This window comes from Motacilla alba, chromosome 6 (assembly GCF_015832195.1).
Source record: "Motacilla alba alba isolate MOTALB_02 chromosome 6, Motacilla_alba_V1.0_pri, whole genome shotgun sequence".
Lineage (NCBI taxonomy): Eukaryota > Metazoa > Chordata > Aves > Passeriformes > Motacillidae > Motacilla > Motacilla alba.
In genome coordinates this window covers 21,558,227-21,582,254 of record NC_052021.1, presented here as the reverse complement: position 1 = coordinate 21,582,254, position 24,028 = coordinate 21,558,227, and the positions used below count along the sequence as shown (strand labels likewise).

The 24,028-nt window shown below is 36.0% G+C and overlaps 1 protein-coding gene across 1 annotated transcript in view; it reads left to right on the top strand.

Annotated features, from left to right (window-relative positions):
• ADGRA1 (adhesion G protein-coupled receptor A1) overlaps positions 1-24,028 on the top strand; it is a 259,550-nt gene that overhangs the window by 27,776 nt on the left and 207,746 nt on the right. The window contains exon 2 of the mRNA XM_038141334.1: positions 15,473-15,544. Within this exon, the coding sequence (XP_037997262.1) occupies positions 15,473-15,544 (72 nt within the window). The remainder of the gene's footprint in view (positions 1-15,472; positions 15,545-24,028) is intronic.

Genomic DNA, 24,028 nt, shown 5'->3' with positions numbered 1-24,028 from the left:
ACCCAACCGATTTAATGGAATCTGTAAAATGAATATGTACTTGTATGTTGGTTTTCATACTCAGTGATTTAATAAGAAGCTCAGTCTTAGGGGTGAAATTAGCTTTGCCTAAACAATGCAGCTGGAGTTTTCTTAAGCTGTCTGAAGTTGACTAATGTATCTCAGTTAATTCTTGCTCACAGTTTTTGTTCTACTGGTATTTCTCAGCAATGCAATTCTTATTCATCCCAATGCTCAGGTTGAAATCAGTGAAGTGAGGGGGAGAGTTGCTTGCTCAGAGTTGCAGCCTGAGACGCCGGAAATTTGATTTTGTTGCCAACTCACCCAGAAGTCCAAAGCCACATGAATTATTCTCTTTCTGGTACTTAGACTCACTTTCTGTGAAATAATAATACTTAGAGAAATGGGTGTAATTTTAAGGGTAGAGAATACTCAGATGTGCTTTATAAAACAAAGAACAGAGCTTTCAGTGGTAGGGACCTAATGAAGTTCATTTAATTTTTGCTTCTAGTAGATCGCTCTGGATTTTGTCTTTGATCATAAAGGCTGTGTGAAAGTTTAAATATTTTTCCACTATTCCTTTGCTTCTGATCTAACTGTTCTCAATACCTATTTTATTTTGCACTGGAAGCAAAGGGAGCTTGAAATTCTGTGTTTATTCATGTCCTGTGCTATTATCAAGAAAGATTATTGCAAAATAAATACAGTCTTGGTTCCGTTCTGCTGCAACCAGTGAGAGAAGATTTTGCAATGAAAAATAACCTTTGAAACTTAGCATAATTCATAAAACAGTTTTCTATTTCAAATATCTGAAAATCTGATCCCTTAGAAAAGGTTATAAAAATGCTATTGTCCAAGGAATATACCTTTCAGAGTAAGAAACAATATATTTATATATCCTCTAGTATGTGTGTTGTAGCAATAAAAAAGGACCCAGAAGATAACTGCCTTTTGCTTTTCTGCAATTCACTTTTGGTCTTGGCTATATGAAACTGCTTTAGGTAGTACTTTAACATTTAATAAATTTTTTCAGTACATACAGCATGATAATGATCTGCAGATGCACACGTATCACAAAAGATAGCTGTTGTGTCATTCATTACTGTAGACGTAAGACACATCAAAAGCAATTTAAAATTCCACTTATCTTGGCTCTGCTGAATCATAAGATAATGTCTGAGTGTCTGCACAGCAGTGTCTGAAAGGTAGCACATCCCCTCTCTAGAAATGGTTAGTCTGATGAAGGAAACATGTCTGAGTGGTCTATCTCCAGCATCTGTAACTCTGAAATGAAGTAAATTTATGGATAGAGACTTTTTAGATAGAAATGTGAAAATAACATCTAGAAAACAGATTTTCCTCTTTATTTAGTATAGGATTCTTAAGGCATGCTTGAGTTGAGGATCTGATTATTCAGCAGCAGCTAAATAGCTTTTAGTTTAGAAGCGCTTCAGGGCTGACAGTCTGAATATTGTGCTGTGAAAAGAGCCCTCAGGGAGCCATGGACACTCAAAATGAAGCTGCTTGGTGAGATTCCCAAATTCTTACTCTCCTCCTGACTTACTGGTACCTGGAAGGAGCTCTGGGTGAGCTTGAATGTCCTGTGCACATGGGCTCAGTCACCAGCAGCCTTTTCCCTGTCCCGTGCATGCTGCGGTGGCTGTGCCGAGGTCTGCGGTGCCGCTTGGGGAACCCTGACCTCTTCCCCTTCTCAAAATAGATGGCAATCCCAAAAGTTTACTGTGGGCTCCAGAGGGGCAAAATGGAGTTTCTGCAGGGGTAAGTGCTGTGGCAGGGGAGTGTGAGGCTTCCTGCTCTGCCGGGCCAGTCCCTGCTTTTTGGGACTTCAGGGTCTGCTATAGCCGAGTACGTTAGCATGTCAGACTCTGAAGGGTAGGAAGGAAGCATTGCAGAAGTTGTGACTCAGGGCTGGGTTTTTTTGGGGAAAAAAAGGCCTGATTTTTAAAGGATTCCTCTAGTGTGCCCAGATGGTACCCTTGGGCCAGTTTTTTTTCTTCATTTGTTATTGGTTTTGTGTCCACAGTATCTAGAAACTTCTTGTTTTAAAGAAAGTTGGCAACCAGACTTCTCAGAAAGGGAGACTTTAAAAAGTGCCAAATCCCTCAAAAACTAATTCCAGAGCTGTCATCTTGTAATAAGATGCATTTTATAGGTATAGAAGCATTTTTGAAATGAAAGAAAAAGCAAATCAGAGCATGACACATTAGATAATATTGCTGTAGGTAGACAACCGATGTGGATGTGTGAAGGTTCACTTCAGTATTTTCTTATGGGAGTGTGTGCTTATCCTGCCATGAAATGCTTTAAGGTAATCTATTATTCTACATAAATATTCAAATTGGTAAGACCAGAATCATATATAATTAAGATGTTGAGCCATTCTTATTAATATTTTCCCTAGTCTATACTGAATATAACTGATTTTGCACTGAAGCAATCAGGTCAGATTGCTTGGCTTATGTGAAGGACTTGGAATGAAAATGTGTCTGTTTAGTCTAAAAGTGCCTAATACAAAGATTACAGTGAAGAGATACATTTAAAGTATGTATTGGGTTTTGTGTTACCATCTTGAAATAGTTTATTTTTGGAAATAAAATTCCTGCTTTTACCTAATCTTTAATACACAAAGCTTTCAGAAAACCTGGTAAAGAAGGACTTCTGATGCCTTCTAAATATTCTGTGGCATTTACTGGGGCTAATTTCTGGCACAGTTTCTATATTTCTCTGAGTGCCTTGCTGATATTCTATAAGAGCTTGGAGTCTGGTGGAGGGAAGTAAACAAATTTTAGAGAAAGGGACCTAACAAGCAAGGAATACCAAAGTTAGCGTCATTCAATACCAGAAACACAGCAGAAATAGATATTTAAATGAAGTTTGAAGGAAAATTATTTTTGCTCTTAGTTTAGTCTTTCATATTATGAGGGTGAAACTGATTGAAACATCATTGAAATATTCAGGTTTAATGTTGGAAATCCTATTTGATAATCCAGAGAGTGTATGTATTTTTTTCTAATACAGGTTAAGGGAGTTTTTTTTGTTATCATCTGCTGGCACTTGGTAGTCTTTAAGATCTGTTACATAGTTTCAGTCAAAATTCAGTAATAGTGTGAAATACTTGTACTAGGAACTTGCTGCCCTAAATTCTGTACATTAACCATCTCCTATGTCAACTCAGTGAGCACAAAGTAATAAGTTTATGAGCAGCAAAGAAATAACAACTGCGTGTGTTGCATGAAGTGCAGTTATGAATGATGAAATGGCATTTCAATGGAAAAGAGATGCATGGGTGCCCATGCTGATTTTGGCTGTTACAAGAATTATCTGTTGTGCCCTGTACTTTCTTGTCTTTGATGGATGATGGATCTTCCACATTGGTGCACCCAACTGCCCATTACTCTAATAGTGGCTTGCCCAAAGAATGAATGTCTCAGGTATTTATTTTAGGAATTATTTAAGGACAGAGTATTTTTTTTGTCATTCTTCAAGCAGGTTGTGCTGATTTTCTAAAGAACAAAAATTGTGTATTGCTTGTAGATCAGTTTAGTAAATAGCTTGTAATTATATGTGTACTAGAAAAGACAATCTTTATCTTATTTTTCTTTACTTGTTTTTCTTCATTAGTATTCATAGCTATACTCTCTTCCCTAACCCTGCTTTTATTTCTTTTGTGTCTTTTATTTCTTCAATTCTTTCTGAAGACAGTCTCTGTTTTTAAAAAATAAATAAGTGTGACTGGTCTTACTTATCCTTTCATGCCATTTCAGGCATCCCTGAAAGGTGCTATCACTCTCATTATTTATTCAAGGATCTGAAGACACTTCTGAAAAAAAGAATAAATTATTCTGTCATCATTAGTTTAGGAAAACTTTTAAAACCTCTGAAAGAAATGAATTGGGAAACCATTATGAATAACCAAGCTTCATTTAACATAGCTGTGATCATTTCAGGATGTGATTCCCTACAAAGGCTCTGGAATTCCTTGTGGATATTGCTGCCAGAGTTTATTATTTTAAAAGCAATGCATTCAGCTACAGTTATTGTATAACTAAATGTTTTAGGAGCCATTTGGCAGAAATGCACACTGTGAGGTAAAGCTGAATATTTGCAATTGAGTATCAAACAAAAGGTGGTTGAGTGAGCTGAACATTGACTGATGTGAAAGAAACAGATACAAAACAAGGTAGGGAGAAGTGAGTTGTGTAATGGAAGTTGAATCAAATGATGGGTGTCTTTGTATTATTTATACCAGTGTTTTGAACAGTTGTGCTGAAAGCTTTATTTCAGAGATTGCAGCTATAGTTAAAATGGAAAGAACATCAAATATTGAACAACACAGCCTTAGGAAGATAATTTTAAGTACCTGAGCTGATAGATGCAGCGTTTGAGACTGAGATTAAAAAAAAGAGAAATCACAACTGAGACTGTCATTGACCACTTTAGCTTGGAAACTGGGAAGTAGATGGACTCGGAGAAAATTGCTGTGTTACATTCATCACATGGGGTGAAAACTGCCTTCTCAAATGTCCTAGGAGAATTTTCTTAAAGCCAGTTTTCTTAAGGTAACCACATTTCCGCTCACCAGTGCAAAATCTCTGAGTGATAAGACACAAGGATATTGCTTAGGCTTAAAATTAGTACTTTCAACCAAGTAAGTGGAGTCTTCTGCCTACAATAATTAATTATTAATTGTTTAGTTAGGGACCCATGTTGGGTAAAGCAAAAGGAGTTTCTGGAAAAGCTCAAGGTCTGCATCCTCATCTTTGGAGTTTCTCAGTCTGACGCTTACTGTGACAACCTCTTGCATAAATGTCTGCTTTGTGCAGTAAGTTTAGAGCAGATGATCTCTGTGCTGTCTAAATTTCAAATTTTTAGCGATTGTTCAAGCTGTTGTAGTCCATTTTATAAGTGGTGCTCAAGGCCAAAATAATGCACAACAGCTATTGTGGATTACACAATCTACAAAATTGTATTGTGGATTACACAATTACACAAAATTGTCCCTATTTTACCACTCTGAGCAGTGCTCTGATCTACCTGGGTCTGCTTTAGGCAGGAGATGGGCCTGGATGACCTCAAGAGGTCCCTTCCAATCCAGATGACTGAGAGAATCACATTATCTGTCATCTTGCATTTTCTCCCTCAAATGGACACTAACCCAAATCTGGTTTTAAAAACCAGATTTTTAAAACCATTTTACAGACTTGAAGAACCTCCAAAAAGAACTCTAAACTTGTATGATGGACTGGATGCATTGTGCTGGGTTCACTTGCCCTCTGAATCAAGTAAGAATAATCACTAACTGTTTAAAACTTTGGGCTGTCACTCTGCTAGAGTGTGTATCAGTAGCTGTCTCAAGTGCCTTAGAAAAACTTCTTTGTCACTCCTTATTGACAGCTGAAACTCTGTTCCTCTCAGTCTTTGACCAAAGGGAAGGCTGAGGACCATTCTGACATGCAGTCTTACTGGTTGAGGCAAAATAGAAAAAACAATTTAGATTTCCTAACCTAGGTCTTTAAATATATCCTTATGAGAAAAGATTTTCTTTTCAAATTCAGCAAGGAATTATTTAATGACGCCAGACCAAGTTTTTTTGTCAGGCTTTCAGTTTTCATATATATTACCCAAAGGATGTACAATGAGTTCTGTATTTCATTGAATTATCAAAAGGTGTGCATTGCCATTAAAAAAAAATATTACTGCAGATAGCTCTTTCGCAAAATATATTTATTGTCCCAGCAGAACTTGCAAGTTAAGCTATAAACATTATAAAAACAACAAACCAATTTGTGGGAAAATCAAAATAAATTACTACAATGAAAACTTTTCAGTATTTTTCTGGATTTATAGTCAGCAATTGTTACTGCTTAACTGTTTTAGTGACTGAGAGACATGAGCATTTTGAAGACAATTCTGAGCATAGTTTTCAGAAATAAAATGGAAACTTTATAATGTTCTTTTAGAAATACATAAAAGATTAGCAAAACTGGGGAAAGCTAAATGAGTGTTTCAAGATTTAAGAGAAGTGAGCTGAATATGAGAAGTGCTGAAAAGATCTTAGAAAGGAAACAAAAGGTAATATAAGAAGTGTAATAAAAAAGGAATTGTGACTCAGGAAATTTTACTCTTTGTACAAAATACTTACTAAGAAGTAAGTTACTACTAACTAACATAGTAAGTAACTACCTTACTTAGAAGTAAGTTATAGTAAAATCTGAATTAGGAAAGGTGAATTCTTTCTTACAAAATTTTAATTAAATGGTAATAATTTATTTGTTAGTCTTGTTGTAGTCCTTGAACTTAAAAAAATCAAAATTTATTTATAGAACAAAGCCTCCTGACTGTATTGTATGTAGTGTGAAAACCAGGTTTGGCCCACCTGTGGAGGTGCAAGGCATTTTGGGGTGCTTGTGATTATTTGGCTGAGCCAGTGGAGTGTCAGCCCAGGAGAGAGTAAGGGTTAGGCTGACCTTGCCATGAATCACCGTGGTGAATTGCTTGCAGAAACCATTTTGAAGTGAGGAACCTAAATGAACTTCTTATTCCCACTGCATTGAGTGTAAAAATTCATATCCTGTAGGAAAAAAAGATGTTTCTCAGCTCTTGTCTGTCTGGTTGGTGCTGAGCTGAAATGCTCAATCTGCACATTGCTCCAGTGCATTGTTCTCTCAGCTTCTCTGCAACTCCTGGCGGTGTTTGCACCATTGCTGGTGCTGAATTTTATAAAGGTGTGAATGAGAAACAAACAAGAGGATGTAATCTTCCCACAATGTCAACTGAGTTGAATGGAAACCATGTCAAAAGCTAATCCTCCTGTAGACAATCACTTCAGTAAATCCATTTGAGAATTGCACAGGCTTACTCAGTGGAGAACTTTTATTTTTTTAATATTCTGTATGAGTCTCATTTTTCCCACTAAAAATGGATTTTAAATACATATTGATGGAAGCATGTGCAGTGATTCAAAGCAAAAGCAAGAACACAGGGCATGCAGACCCATGCTGTCACCAGTTGGCTACATATGCTTTTAGAAATAGTGTTTTATTGCAAGGTCAGACATAAGGATTTGCTTTTCATTGTAGAGAGAGCTTTGAATGATTCCTCTCTTTCTCCAAAGAAAATGTTGACAATAGGATCTTTGATCTTCAAAAACTAATGCACGTGACAAATTTAATTCATGTAAATAATTCTGCTAGACTCAGTAAGACCCATCACAGGAAGTTAAACATGCATAACTATGTCTCAAGTAAAGACCATGTACATGGTAGATATAGTGATATAGTCCAAAAGTTCACTTAGATAAAGTTCTCTCTTCAAAAGATGTAAAGAAAATGCTGTCTTATCAAAAGATCATGTGGATTTTTTTAACTAACTTTTGAAAAAAAATGACATGCACTCAAGTTCAAATCTTGTAAAAGCAAGATTTATCTAGACAGCTGAATGGTGTTATAAGTGTCCGTGTTGTAGTGAAATAGTAATGATTTATCACATTTTTATATCCTCATATTTTATGTTCAGTATTATGTGATTTTAGGAAATATCACTGCGTAATTCCAGTTTACTATTGCAGTGCTATATTGCTATTGTCAAACCTTTTCTACAATCATCCACTCATGATGTAAGTTTTCCAGGTGCTGACTTTCTTGAATACAATTGATTAAACTTGTATTCTGTAGAACAGAATCCTGTGTGACACCTCGGGTGTTCAGTGATCTTTAGAAATAACCTTTAGACCTCAAGTTCTTGTGGAAAAAAGAAATTTTTACTTAATAGGATCATCTTGTTCATAAATTCTCTAATGCTTGACAAAAGTCATAAAATAGACAAGCACATTTCTTTTCAGAAGTACTTGGAGTCCTATGAGTAATGCTTTGATTCCTACTGCTACTTGTCCTGTTCAGTTAATTAATATCATTCTGTAGTGGAGTGGGTTTGTTCAAAAGCTGAAAACTCTTTTAACTCCCCCACTGTTAGGAAATCATATTAAAATTTCTATTTGAGAGTGACCTTGCTGCTTCCTTTTGTTGATACATTAATACCACTAAACCACTATTGGGGAGAGATGAGTTGTGCATCCTGCTAGTGATGATAATATTTTGTTTTGCTGCTTGAATTGTGATGTTGCTTACCAAAAAAAAAGGGCTCTTAAATAAGACTTTACCTAATTAAATCAGTTGATGTGGTAATTAATACAAGAATTCTCTGGGTTTGGTATTTTGAATGTGACCTAGCAGTCCCTTATATCATCCAAGAGGACTCTTGATGAAAAGCCACCAGTATGAACACCACAGACAAAAGAATAAGAGTTTTGCCTTTTACTTTAAATTACTGATAGTGGGGCTATTGAACAGTGTTTTTCCACAAAAGCAATGTTCTGTTTTCATACTACAGTTTCTCCCACATTCCATTAAATTTATGACAGACTATTAGAGTTAATTTGCACTTTTAGAAGGACTTCCATTTAAATAACTAATTACCTAAAAGGAAATTTCTTGATGCTTATGCTTTCTTTTGCTATCATCAAATAGTGTCAAGATCTGGAAGCTGCCATTCTGTTGGTACTGTACAAATAAGAATGATAATTAGCACTCGTTACTGCCTCTTAGACTGTAGCTGTTTGGGGGTTGTTTCTGCCATATGAACATACTATGTACAATAGTAGGCACTTTTTGGAGTATTTTTCTATTTTCACTATTGCTTGGTATTGCTGCAAGTGAATGAGTTTAACAAAAGCTGGTATATGTGAAAGATAATGATGAAACCAGCTGGAATTGGAGGTGCTGAGAGACTGGGTTTTATTGCTTTCTACTGGATTTTTATATGATTCTTTTAAATAATGCTGACCACACGCTTTGTTTAGTTTGAAAAGACAATACAGTGGGCCCCAATCCCCTTCAGGAAGAGAGGTGTCACTTTAGGCCATTTTATGCATCTTTACTCTTCTGATAATTAGCTTTATGCTCTTTAAAGTTTCGATGTTCTCAAAGTCAGAAAGAGAGGCAGGCACTGAATTACTGTACACAGATACTGATATATAATAAATTAATGAATACTTCCCATATCTTTACAACTTTTCTTTCCATGTGTTTGGGTATCAGACTATGTAGATGTCCACCACACCCCATTCATCTCGTGAGCTGTCAGTAGTGTTTTCAGTCCTTTTTCTCTTTTCACTTGTTCAATCAGTTTTGTTATTGTTCTGTGACTTCCCTCCCAGTCTGTCTGTACAGTTCTAATATTATCTGTTGAAGTCTTAGGTAGTAGCTCAGTAGTTAGGCTGAGGTTTTCAGTTGGGAGAGGGGAAGAAAAAAGTGCAGTTAGTACCTGTATTTTATGATAGCTCCATGTATCTCTCTATGTGTGGCACAAAAAGCAGGTATCCTTTTTAAAATCTATTTTTCTATTTCTGCCATGTTTCTGGGAAAACTCCTTAATTTGTTTCTGTGGTGCAGCTTTCAATGAATTATGGATGTCGTGGGGAATAAACAACAGTCTGGTTTACCAGGAAGGATTTTAAAACGTTAAAAAAATTTAGAAAAACTTAGGTTTTCCTTTTACACTATAGGATTTCAATATGAATTATTCCAGTCTTATTCTGATACCATAAAGAAATCAAATTAATTTTCCCTACCAGTGTTTTAGGGAATTTCACAGGACGTCTGCTCACACTCCCTTTGTATCTAACCACATACCACATGTAAAGAGAATGAACATCTTCTACTTCAATATGTCAGCTGTTATCAGACTTCCATGAAAAATGATTAACTGCTATTTGTACTTAAATTGTTATTTTGAAATAAAAGATACTTCAAGTTGCTTGATTTTAAGTTAGTATGTAAGAGAAACTGCAGAACTCAAAACACAATTTCTGGACAGAACCCCTACACAGTCGTTCCAGATGTACAATCTTAGTGGACCAGGTTTTGTCTTTTTTCAAATTCTCATGGATGTCTGCCTAGCATGCCTTTCTCCTTGAGAAGTGGAAAACTGAATAGGGATTAAGAGGAAGTGCACAGCAGGGGCAGGTGTGGCTGGGGGTCTGGGGTGTGTTTCCTGTAGCACTTGTGTCCCTTCAGCGTGGGGCTTAAGCCCCTGCGTGGGGCTTAAAGGAAGGATTCTGGAGGTTTCAATTTTCTAGACATGGTCTAGCAGCCTAGACACAGGCCTGGGTCAAGCCTGATCTGTACTAGTGGGCTGTTCAGCAGAAAATCAGGTGAAAGTTGACATTTTACTGATTGTCATCAAGTTTGGGTGGGATTTTTTTGCTTGTGGTTTTTGTGTATTTTCCCCTGTGAGTATTATCAGAGGAAATACATATTTTCATTAATGGGTCACACTTCCTTCTGTGTTCACTATGCATTTGGGAATAGCAGTCTTCATCTACATGCCTTGTCCTCCATGGATTTGATTATCTGAGCTGTGCTTTCTCTGTGGGTGCACTGCTGTGTGAGCTCACAGGCTTTAGGCTTTACTGGGTGGGATGCAGCCCCATCCCACTGAAGAAGCCTCAGCTGTGGAATTTGTTTACTCTGTAATGTCATTGACTTTGGAGGCTTACTAAAAAGATTCCTTTTCTCTGAGAGGTTATAGGAAGTTGAAGTTTGTTTGCATTGTGATTGAGAGCTCTTTATTTGATACTTTTAAAATACAGTAGTAAGTTCTCTTATGCTGGGCATTTTTTATACTTCAATGAGACTCTGTTGCACAGTGTCTCATCATCCTGTACTTTCTATGGTTTCACAAAACCAAAAATCACAGCATCATTTTAAGCAAACTGTGATTTGTGTCTTGTTTAATTCAAACAGAGGAATCAGAAAAAAAATCAGAGGAATTACTTTTATCCATTAGAACTATTTATTCTTTTAGATGTCTGTCCTGTAAAGCAAGGGCATCCAGGAGAGAGTGGAAGCAATGGCTCATGGACTGTCCATGCTTCTCCGTTGTTAGCATCTTCTTGGCATGATTTTGGTCCTGGTGTGTATTGAGGTTGGTTAGTTGGTTTGTTTGCAGCGCAGGGTGAAGGAAATTGTGTTCAGCCTGTGCTGCAGCCCCCCAGGGAAGTACATTTGTGCCAGAAACTACGTGCATGAATTAAATGCTTTAGGATGTCAGTGCAAGTTGAGAGAGGGTGTTTGAATGATATCCCTTCAGGACAGGAACAGTGCTGGCGGGCTGCACAGGGCCAGGAAAGGACAGACCTGGTGTTAATATCTTCTGAACAGCCTCCCTGGGGTAAACTGAACCCCAGAGTGTCTTGGGAGAAGGAGTGGCAGGGACATAAGATTTCAGAGGGTCAACTGCAGTAACAAAGTGGTTCATAACATGTCTGATCAGCAGAGTGGTACTGACAAGTAAATTGCTCCCCAGCACTATTTTAGTTGTATCCTGTCAGAACTGGGACTGAAAGTACCTTGACTTGGATTTTCAGTTACTTGGGCTTAAATCATTAATATATTGTGCAAAGACAGTTTGCAAACTGCTTTAAAATAAATGCTTATTAGAAGGCTTCTCTGGGAAACTTCTTCCTTAACCAAAAAAAAAAAAAAAAAAAAAAAAAAAAAAAAAAAAAAAAAAAAAAGCAAAGGAAAAAACCCCACTGCCACCACCAAAAAAGCCAACCCCCAAACCAACCCAAAACCCCCCCAAAAACCAAATCAAAACAAAAAACTTCTTTAGGTGGATTTTGGTTTTGGAAAATACGATCATTGAAATAAAGTGTGCTCATTTTTCATAGTGTTTCTTCTGCTGGAATAAAATATTTAAAATGTGAGATTCTTAGCACATGGCTAGAAACTGATAATTATTTAAACCAGCTGCCTAGTTGCAGTGTATAGTGAGATTCATCACTGTGATTCACTAACACATCAGAAAAAAAATCCCAAAAAGCAACCAAGTGAAAATGCTATGGATAGATTAAATGTGAGAAGTACTTATTCACAGTGGATGCATGGTGTTGGTTTATTTTTAAAAAATGCAACCTCTATTTGAAGTTTGATTAGAATGAGTCAGTTTCTGTTAGATCTGACATAAATAAATTTGTTATTATCTTTCCAAAATAAAATACATGAGTAGCACTTTTTAAAATGTGCTTATTCACCAAACCATTGCATCTGTAAGTATAAGAAAAGGATGCTTATCACTGCAAAATTTCTGCAGGTCTTTAATTAGAAGTATTTCCCTGTAAGCAGATGACTGTATTCAAGGGAAAAGAGAAACTTACCTATCTTGGCCATACTTGACACCTTTTATTTCCGTTCTGTTACTTGTCTAAAGAAATTTGAACAAAAATTTTTCAATGTTATTTCAGCATCAGTAGTAAGAGCCACATTTTTTCCTAGCATTAATTATTTTAAAGGATTTCTCATTTTCTGTAGTTTAGCCTCATTTCTCTGTTAGGATTTTGAACATTGTAACCAAAACTTTCCTCCCTTCCATCCTCATCCCCACAGCAAATGTTCTCAGAAGGGAAGGATGTTACAAGTTGCATCAAAAGTTCAGTAAGTGATTTATTACTGTATGAAAAATAATGTGATTTATGTTTGCCAGTGAAGTTGCTAATTTTATTCACAGAATTGATCTTCAGTGCAAATCAAATCCTTCTTGATAACAGCCTGTTGCGAGTTCTTGTACATCACTAAAACTAATTAAAAACAGGTGGATTCTTCCCATGTAGAAGTACCACCCAGCTAAATGAAATGAAGATAACTTGTATGAATTGTCAGAGAGGATGTTGTTTTCCTTAGGGACCATACTGGAATGCTAGGATTCTCTAAAGCTGCATTTCTGAGCAGAAGAAGAATCATATTTTAACTATGATACCCATATTACTTTGTTCATAAAACTTGAATTTAAGTTGGCGCTGTAGAGAAGAGGAAACCCTGAAGGAAATTTAGTTTTTGAAACCTGATCTCTGTGTGAAAGTCTCTGTGAAACTCTGGGATAAAGATTTGAAGGGTTTCATTTAGAAACTCAAATCCTCATAGCTAAGTTTTGTTGGGTTTTTGTTTTTTTAATTTTGTGGCGTCACGTTTTTCAAGACTCATTTTATCTTTCACAAAAACGAATGAGATAGCATTATTGAAGGATCATGAGCTGTGTTTCCTGAGTACTCCATTTATGAACTAAATGATCTGCTGAATCTTGTGATTTATTACTAGTTTGATAGTTCTCTTTAATTAATAGGAGTTGGTTTTCTGTGGGTTAATGATGCTGGTTTCAATCTACGTGTGTAGGGCTGTACAGAGCGGGACATGGAGGTAGAGTAGGAGACCACCTGACTTGTGCTGCATTTTCATGGACTGCCAGCAAAGTTCAGACTGGCCTCCTTTTCTGGGCAGAACAAATAGAAGGCTGGAAAAACAATTGGCACAATGAAAATTTTTTAAAGACAGGAGTACTTGTATCCAAGGCAGCTGTGAGTTTTGAAGTAATGTATCTTTGCAATCAGACTATGCAATGGTCCAAATATCATCTTTGTATCTAATGTCATTGTAACAGACCTCAAAGATAGTCTCTCTGTAACAAGGCTTATTAAAAAAAAAATGACCCAATATGAAATGGACTAATTTATGTTAGTCTTTCCAAGCCTTGCCAATTTTAATTTTGGGTCTTCATTTTTTCTTGACTAACTCCAGTTCTGTGCAGCCTCAAATGACAAGTTGAATAAAATAATAAAGTAATAGAACACTGAAAATAGAATACTAGAGCATTTTATATATTTACATTTTCTAGTTTAGATATTTTGAATTTTAAACAAGTCATTCATCATGTCACTGCTGAAATGTATTCCTAAAATGGTAAAGAAGAGTTGGTAAATTAGATAAATAATATTATCTTATGCATGATTTTTAATCTGAAAAGTAGGAGGAGGAACTTGTGAGATGTGGAGTTTCTTAATTAATGGAAATAAACTGTGTCTATATTGGAGCATATTTAACTTTTTCCAAACTTAGGGTTTTGTGTGCTTTCAGATACATGGGTGTATGGATCATCATCAATGCCAAATTGCCACTTGTGGGTCCCACTGTCTGGTTCTGGGTGAGGAATGATGCTGCTGCACACATGTATTGACGAGAGGCATAGTGTAGGATAGGTCAGATCTGATCATCTCTCTTCTCCATGTGCATGGCCCACAGTGGGCCATCAACTCACATCAAAATATGCATTTATTTATGAATTTTAGATTTGCAGAAATCTCCAGATCTTACTAACATTGCAGTATTTTAACTTTGCTACATTTCTTTTTTTTTTTCTGGGGTCACTGTCATTACATTTGCACCTAGATGTGAGATTTTATGTGGTAGGTTTGTGTGAGGGCAAAGAACTTACTGTTTATATACAATGGCAAGTGCTAAGAGCAAGACTGTCTTGTCTTGTGCAATAGATTGTTTTAAAACTTTACAAAAATAAAAAATTGATCAAAAAATCTCAAGTTTGCTAGTTAAGAATATTAAATTTATTTTGAAATATTTTTGTCTTCTTTTTATCTTTTTGCAAACTGCTTATCTTATTTTGAAATGTACTTTTGTGCACTAGAGAAGTATAATTTATTGTAAATGTTACATTAAAAGACTCATTTCTCAGGCAGTTGGAATTAGGCTTTTTCAGAGACAAATGTTTTTTATGCACATTGCATAATCATTAGATTAAAAACCCAATTTCTCCAGCTTCTAAAACAAACCATTTCTTTTGCATATTGAAAAGTTTTTAAGGGGTAACATCTTCAGAATAAGTGCATGTTCATATTGTATTGCTTCTGAAATAGCTGGGAACAGTGATGGAAAATCACTAAACTAGAAAGGATCACTTGTGAAATGCACAGTACCCTAAAGAGGAAGAATAAACAACTTTTTCAATGGCTTGCATGCAGGGGCAGTTTGCAAGTGTGTGGTGGTGGTGGTGCTTGATGGGTCAGGCATATCTTAATTACTGAATTTCTACTATGCAAAGGTTGCAACAGGAAAACATTTTTGTTTGTCTCTCCTACATGAAACTAAATACTTTGTCTGTATATGTGAGCTATCCATGGTATGATGGCTTGTACTTCCCTGCTACAGTAGCCACTGCAAAGTGATTTTATTGTCCTCTAATCTATGGAACAGTTTTTAACATGTCCTTTGCTTTACCAGCCTTTTGTAGACTAGGAAGACCAACAAGTACTTTAGTGGTAATTTAGAATCCACTGGTAAAGTGTGGGCATTTAGCACTGTTAGAATTTTCAAGCTGGAGTCAAAATTCTTGACATATTTATTGACAGTGCTTTCACTTAATGAAGAAGAAACCATGCACTTTGGGAAATGGTAATCTTTATTTATGGCTATGATGGGAAAATGCAAATGAGGCGGTGAATTTTGTGATTAGTGTTTTACAGAGCAGTCACTTACTATAATTATATGTTTTAGATCAGTGGAATTATCATGTTCTATTAACCAGATTTTTTCCTGACTCCTTGTAGGATTCTGAGTAACAACAAGATCTTGGGGTTGAAGAATGGCTCTTTCTTCGGGCTGAGATCCCTGGAGAGACTGTGAGTAACTGATCAGCCTTGCTCCACCTTCAATTAAAAGTCTTTGTACTTTAAATATAGAAACAAACGTCAGATAAGGAAGTTGAGATGTTCTGAGCTGTATTGCACAGTAGAGTTTCTAGGCAGTCATCATGTTAAAAATCAGCATAAAAATGAGTGCATGGGGATGGATGTGGAACATGCAGGAAAGCCCTGCCATCAATTTGGAACTAAAATAAACATCCAGTCAAAGCCTTGTACTACACTATGTACACTATCACAGTGAAGACTGCAATATGTAATGGTAACACTAATATACCTGACATGTAGTTTGGGTTATTTAACTCGTTGATCTCCAATACTTCTATTTTAGATCTATATAATTTAAATTTTTTTCTATATTTCAATTATAATATCAACAACTTGGACAGCATTTGTCTTGGGACCAAACAATGACTTTGATAAAGCTCCATGGCCATGTATTTCTAGCCAATATTTGAAGGGGGAAGAGGCGCTCAGGAGCAGCTAATGAGTTAGGAATAAAATATTTGGAAACTTCAATGGAAATAAATAAATAGTAATAGCTTTACTATATATATTTACTTCTTTATATATATATATCAGTCATTTGAGAATAATTGTTAATAAGCCTAAAAGGCTATTTTTTATATCTATACTACATCTAAAATGGTAATTATGTCATGCCTATCTTAGAATATCTCCTGCAGCTTAAGCTAAATTACCTTTATACTGCTTTGTAAGAGTAGCTTTATTATGTAGAACTGTTGATATAAAATTGTTGCTACATTCATGAATGCATGAATGTATTCTGTGGGGCGTGAATATTTCCATATACAAAAAATTTATGTATTAAGATCAACCTTAGCTAATACTTTTACTGTAGATGTGTGTGATATGCATGCTGTTCATCGTTGTGGAACAAAGTGGGTAAGTATACCATACTGAGTTGTTTGAATATCCTAAATGTGGCTTAAAAATAAACAACTTATTTCAAGGTCTACAGCAACCCATTTGAAGGATTTGGGTAAAGTGACTGTCAGAACATTTATGCTAAGTGACATTTCATTTTCTCTGCACACAGTTATAGTTGTTTCAAATACTTTCATTAATGTTAAATACTAATGTATTAAATAATATGGAATGTTAAGTTGTATGGAATGGAGAGTGAGGTATTATTTACTAACTGGTTTAATATTAGGATTAACAATGATATGAAGAAGTCTACAAATATTTTAAACAAAACAATTTAGAACACAGAATAGAATTACAAATTTATTGCAAGGGAACTTAGTAAGTTAGATTCTCATGTAATGCAAGTAAATATAATTAAGTTAGTGTTTAGAACTAAAGGAAAATGTTTCCTCTGAGGCTTTTCTGAAGGTTTAATTTACATTGGAGAATTACACTGAGCATGTAGTTTTAAGAATTTTATTAGTTAAGTAGTAAGACAAATACTTCAACCTGAAAAGACTTTACAAACAAAACTAAGAGCAGTGGGAAAACAGAAAAACTGCCTTAGGTGTATAGCCTCAAGTACCATTAAAATCCAAACCATTTCATTTTCCTGTACTGATTTTTCACAACAGTACTGATATAATGAATATCATCTCCTCTGTTTATAATTCTGTTTGGCTATGGTGTTAATACAAAATCCATGAGTGGTCCGTGAATTGAAGACTGGAATTCAAGTGATGACAATCTCAGGATTCAGCTGCTCTGTTTCTGTTTCATTTGGGGCCACTCTGGCCCCATATGCCTCTTATCAATATCTGTGAAATGCCAGTTTCAGCTGTAGGGGCGAGAACAGCTGGAATAGTCTACTAGGAGGTGAGTGTGAATGAATTACAGCTGGATGAGCGCTCCTTGCTCTTGGACAAAGGTTTCCCAGCTTTGCCTTTTGGACAGAACCTAATTCAGAGCAGTACTTCAGGTGCTCAAAATGGAGAACTGTGGCAGCAACTGCTGTTCATGTTCATGACTTATGAAAACGGACCAAGAACTTTCATTCCTTGTCTGAAAGGAAGTACTGTAGAAGGAAAATCCAGCTTCCCTTAAAATAATGTTAAGTTTACAAGATTAGGTGCTTAGGAGCACGGGTGTGCTGGAGTTATGCATTACTCACTTAATTTGACTTTGCACTCTTTGTGGTCCTGTTCAGAATAAAGTAGTGTGAATGCCATAGAGGAAAGAATCATGTAAGTCAGTAATTTTATTTTTTTTTACAGTTACCATGAGATCATGAGCTTCGAAGAGTGTAAGCTTACATGGAAAATGAAATTATTCAATGTCAAACTGGAAAAGATTAGAGAAGTAAAATTTTAGGTGGAGTTGAATGACTTGTATATTCTGGCTCTTCCCTGTTCTGGAGTGCTTAAACCCTCGTTTTGGGTAAAGAACGGTTTGAAGCACTACTCCAATAAGTGAGTGACAACTTTCCCCCTATTATTTTGTTTTTCAATGCGTGTCACAACAGGAATTGGATTACAGAAGTGCCAGTCTTCTCAGGTTCTGGTGATTTCTCAAGAGCATGTAACACAAGTGAGGTCCCTCACTGAGCACTTGTCTCAAAGTGGGACTCTCATTCTATCAAGCAAATCAAGAAAAGTTATTTATGCCTTAACTGTCTATTCTAAGAGTAAGACAAAATTCATTTCTCTAAAACTAAGGCTGTTGTATAATTCTAATATTATACATTGAATATTTTTTTTCCAAATGTTTTTCGGAAAATTGCAATTTTTTTCAACCATAATGTAAGAATAACAAGGTTAGCATTTCAGATTTTCTCAAACTGTCTTGCTGCTATAGGAAACCTGATAGTACATTTTCAGATTACAGAGCCAACAAACCAGGGAAAAATATCTTCCTTTTTAATAATTTAAAGATATTACTTTATTTAATAATAATCCATTAATATTAAAAATGAAATGTAATAATGTCTATTAAAAATAATGATCAAAAGACATGTGTGAAATACTAATATTTTTTACTGGGCATTTTGTACAAATGCTTTGAAAAACACTGACTCACAAAGGTGGACTTTCAGTGTTATGTATATGTATGAACAGTGACTCATGAGTGGTCTGTAGATGTGGCAATCCCTCTCCACAGTTACAGTTTTCTGAAATTAAGAAATTGCTATGTGCTGGTTTGGAAAGGCTGGCTCACTAATGTGACATGGCATCTGGATCATGATGTGCCCTGTGCCACTGAGCTTACACTGTGGAGACAAAAGGCATTTGGAAGTGAAGATCATAACTTAAATACCGTGAGAGAACAAAAGTTTTCTGTAAACTTAGATATTATATGCTGTCCAGTTATATGATCCTTGAGTTGGAATAAAATCTGAAGTGTAGGTAAGAATATAAATAAGCTTTTTTTGAAGCAAGTGTGGTAAAGGAATTGTTTGTTAAAATATGAAGAGCTATGTGGAATTTAACCAGAAGAGATCTACAGGCCATAAATTCTTTAAATGAGAATGCACACCTTGAACACATTTCTGTGATACACCCTGTGGAGATGGCTGGCTTCACATTCAGGAGGCTGAGAATTCAGTTTGGGTCTGAAGCTGAGGGCAAAGACTTGACAGCTTGTAATGATTTCAGTTTCAGTGCATTCCCTGTCTGCAGTCAGTGTTCTGCCTTCCCAGAACAGCAGGAGTTATAACAGAGATTTAAATAAGTTTTACCTATGCTCTGGGTACCATAAAAGAAAGGAAAATGAAAGAGTGAAGTAGCCCTTTCAAATAAGTCTCAGCAGTCTGAAAGTTCTCATTTATTGAAGTATTTGGAGGGATATGAACAACTGAATTGTCTGTGTAATTTGGTGTAATTAATTGCATAAATTGGAACAGTATATTACATGGGAAAATCTGTGACAGTTTCCTTCTTTAAGAATAATTTTTGTTTATTTATTTTTATTTTCTGGACATGGGGTTGAGCATGCTATTACCCAGAGAATCATAGGCTAGTGCAGGTTACCAAGTTACTTGTAGATGCCTTGTCATAGCAGGATGTGGTATGGATGCTGCTGTGAAGCACTGCCATCCCCCTCAGCGTGCAGCGGTGAGAGTATCGTGCCAGCTGTGGCAAGGCTTTTTATGCCTGAGGATATTTGGCCAGCCATAGTCCATGGGATGCTTCTGGGGACAAATACTGAGGTGACTGGGCCAGATGCTCCAGCTGTGCTGGACCTAAAGCCAAGATCCAGACTAGGAAAAGAAATCTTTTGCCCTCAGCCTGGTGCCAGCTGGCACAAACCACTATGTCCTGCAGCTATTGTCCACAGTGCTAATTTTCTTGCTTTGCACAGCAGCCACTGCACCACAGTTGCCTGGACAGCCCTGCCCTGAGCTCCCTCCCCAGGTTACCCCTCCCTGGGGCAGCCTGTGGTGGCTTCCCTGCCCTGGGCTCCTGGTGCTCCGGGATTGATTGTGTGCTCGGGATTTGCAGAAGTGGGTGTATGAGGTTACTCTCTCTTTCTCTTTCATAACCAAATGTACTTTTTCATTAGGTTTATAGGAGCATTATACCTCTGAGACTGTTGCTCTTTGTCCCAGTGACTGAACCTCTAACGGGTTCAGAAGCTATTGGGAAGGAACCAGCAAATACGAATAAAGAAACATACACAAACAGACCATGGTTGCATAAGCAGTTTCCTTGGGAAATCAGGATGAAAGATCACTAAGCAAGATTACACATATTTTTTCCCAGTTGAGCCAGAAGAAAAGCATGCCAGGCACTAATAAGCAACAGTGACTGTTTTACAGAAACTTGCTTTGTTACGTTTTCTAGACAAAGAAAAATAGTACTAAAATATATAAGAATTTAGCAATGAGCTTATTTTTTGTTTTTATTTTATTTTTTTAGCACTATACATGAGTTTTACTGTACCAGGCCTCACTTAGATTGTATGTATTTTTATTAAGTACTGGTGTACCATCAAGTTCCAGTCACATGTCAGTGCTGCACAGCCACATGTTGTCCTCAGTTATTATCAGGCAAGATTGCCTAAAAGCTGCTTCCAATAGATTTCAGTGGGACATTCTGCAGTTATGTGTTGTGGTGTGCAACAGAAGTAATAACACACTAATTTGAGGGATGAAAAGGATAAAAAGACAAGCATAAAAAATTAGACCATAGAAAAAACATGCTGTTAAGCAGTTGTTACAAAAATATGATATTTAGAATTTCTTTAGCAAAATTCAAGTGATGGAAGTGTAAAACATAAAGGTTTGACATTTTTAACATGCAATTTATATTTTCTAAATTACTGTCCTCTTCATTTTTTCCCTGCCCATACATTTGAAATGTGCATGTGCACGCACACATGAAGAAACAAATGTTCTTCCTAGGTACTGTGAAGAATTGGAAATATGCTGAAAAAAACTGTTAACAATTTTACTTTCAACACATTGTGTATGACATCTTTAAAGTTAGAAACTTCATAGATTAAATTTAGAACATGCGTTCTTTTTTGGATTGTTGTAAAAATAGAAAAATACTGGTTATTATGAGCTCACAATATTTCTGACTGACAGCCAGGATCCAGCTGTGCAACAGTTTTGGCTTTTTTTTTTTCCCTTGAAGATCTTGCAGCTGAGGAGTGGGCCCCTAACTTTGTGCAAGCACTTTTAACAGAAAATGAATTGATAAGCTTGGAGACCTCAAATGCCACTGAGCTGAGTGTTTAGAGAAATGCTGTGATGGTATTCAAGGAAAGGGCAACCTAAAAATCTGTTTCTTAGGGCTGTTTGTTGTGTAAATAGTCATAGTATGAATAAAACTATTCCATTTTATCTGGTGGTTGTATTTGGAGAAATATTGAGAAAGAAAACTCTCAAGCATCTGAAGTTGTCTTGCAACTTTTTCTTGCACTTGAAATCCTGCATGGATGTAGTAAATTTTCTAGGTCCAGTTAATAATGATAGCAAACAAGTTATTTCTTTATTCTCAAAGAACAAAAGTACAGATCCTGCATCCATTATTTTTTCTTGTTTAGTAATATGTCTAGGACACTTGAGGAATTCCAAGCAGTTTTACATGTAAAATTTTTTACTGTGTTGGCTTATAATTGTTTATAAAAGCTCATTATGCTGCATTAGTGTTTGAAATGATTGATCATATTCTGCTAGATGCAGAAGGATGGGAATAGTCATGGGGAAGGATTTTTCTCCAGGAGCAAGGATTCTTCTCCAGTGCTTTGTGCCTGTACTCTAAAATATACTGAAGACAATTAATGTTCCTCTTGGCAGTCATTGAACTTTGAGTTACCCTTTTGCTTTCGGTGTCAGAGGAAGGGTTTGTCTTTTTAATTATCATGATGCCAGTATTTGCATGAGGTAGGGGAGTTCCCTTTGTCAGTCCTAAACACAGCTGATGTAGCTGGCAGGTTGATATTAATTGATAGATATATTTGCCTGCACTATGGTCTGTACAAAGGCACTTGTACATACTGAACTTAAAAACAAAGTTCTGAAAATTAATGAATTACTGAAGTGAAGGTACCTGTTCGTTCAGAGACGTGTCTATTGCAGATAATTGGTTTGGAGGGTTGGAGATACTCAGGAGATAAAGAGCTTTACAAATGCTGAAGGGAAAACAAAACCAGTTAATTTGGACAGATCAGAAGGAGGAAAGAAAATAGTTATGCATATAATAATCACTTATCACCTAAAATTAGAATAGCTTCCTGTGAAATGAATGGTTTTTAAGGCTCATTCTGGAGCATGGAGAAAAACAATTTCTAACAATAAAATGAGTGTTAAGCTAGTGAATTGGACTGTATTATTCAGAGCTTAATACACGCACCTCCTTAGCCATCTCATTTTTTCATTGGTAGTAAATGCCATGGTCAGCTGCTGTAAGCTGTTTTTTTCCCCTGCTTTTTTTTATCGTATCCCTGAGTTAGAACCAGATTCTTTACCCATCCTGGGACTCCTGCATTTCCTTACACCAGTCTGTCTTTGTGGTGGCTGCAGCCCAGGGATTTTGCCTCTCTTTGGTGCTTGGTTCTTTGACATTGTGATAATTTTGGTCATGTTACTTAATAATGTCAATGTCAGATATATTCTGGTGCAGACAGAAGATAGAGATGTTCACTTAAATGAATGTGCTCTCTAAATATCTGACTTCATGTACCTGTCAATGAAGATTGTAATGTATTACTGAATTACTGAAAAATAATTAAATGCATGTCAAAAAAGAGTATTTTCCCATAAAATCAAATTATTTCTACAAAATACATTTTCTATAAAATAATTTTAGTATTTTAAAATATTAATGGCATGGATTGGTGAGATTGGGATGAGGCTGATATGAGACTGAAAGGAGATAGGAAAATGATCCTCATAGCACCACAGTACCTTCAGTTCCTCACTACCAGGCCTTTTTTTTTTAGCATCAAACCAGAGTTCCTCATTGACATTTACAATATTTGAATTATATCTTGTAAATCATTCAAAACCACAAATTTAGTAATTGCAAATAAAATTTAATGTTACAATGCGAAGTCTCCCTTATCACTTAATTAGCTAGAATTATCTAATTATTTCCAACTGACTGTTTAAGTTGAGCAAAGTTTTTACCCAACCATATTTATTTATTGACAGATTTCATTTGTCATTATCTGATGACAAAGATAAGGTGTTATATTTTAGGCATTGCATTCAATTAAAAATACAGCTTTTTAGCTTCTATGTCTTTTACTTGAAAACAATTCTTCTTAATCATAAAGGACTTTCTATAAATAGGGAATTGTATGCATACTGTAGCACATATGTAATGGTTAGGTAATACAATATTTATATGTTGATGCTAAGCAAGAGAGTCTTTTGAAAGAAGAAAATCTATAAACGAAGAGGCTTTTATTTGAGAGAACTGATTGGAAATCAAGGACTGTATCATTTTAGAGCTTTTTTTAAATTTTCATTCAGTTTTTGTCTCATCACTTGATCTTTCTCTACCTCTCTGTTTTTTTATCTGTATTGCTTATTTAATATCTCAAAAAAAATCTAGTGATACTGGGAGATCTCAGCTTATCAGGAAAGAGAAAGCAAGAAAAAGTACATTGGTGTTTGTGTAATGTGAGTTATTTTACATTTCTACCTTATGTGGAGTCATTTTTGTACGTTCCTGCCCTGAGTAGGAAGAAACCTTAATGGGCACAAATGCAAAAGTGCAGACAGAGGTTACTGATGCTTTTTGAAAATACATGCCCATAAGCAGGTAAAGACAGCAAAAGGCAGCAGCAACCTAAAGAACCTTGGAAAATATCATGGATCTGGACTTGGAAAAGCCACTCTTGTTCCTTACTGTTGGTGAAGGAGTACAGGGTGAATTGCTTTTCAAAGTAAGTATCATTTTGCTGCAGGCAGTGTTTTAATGAATTGCACAGGAGGACAGTATCTAATTTGCTATCATTGCATAGAAATTTTGAGAAACCAGAGAAGGAGAAAGAGGCAGGATCAACGTCAAGTCAAACTGGGCA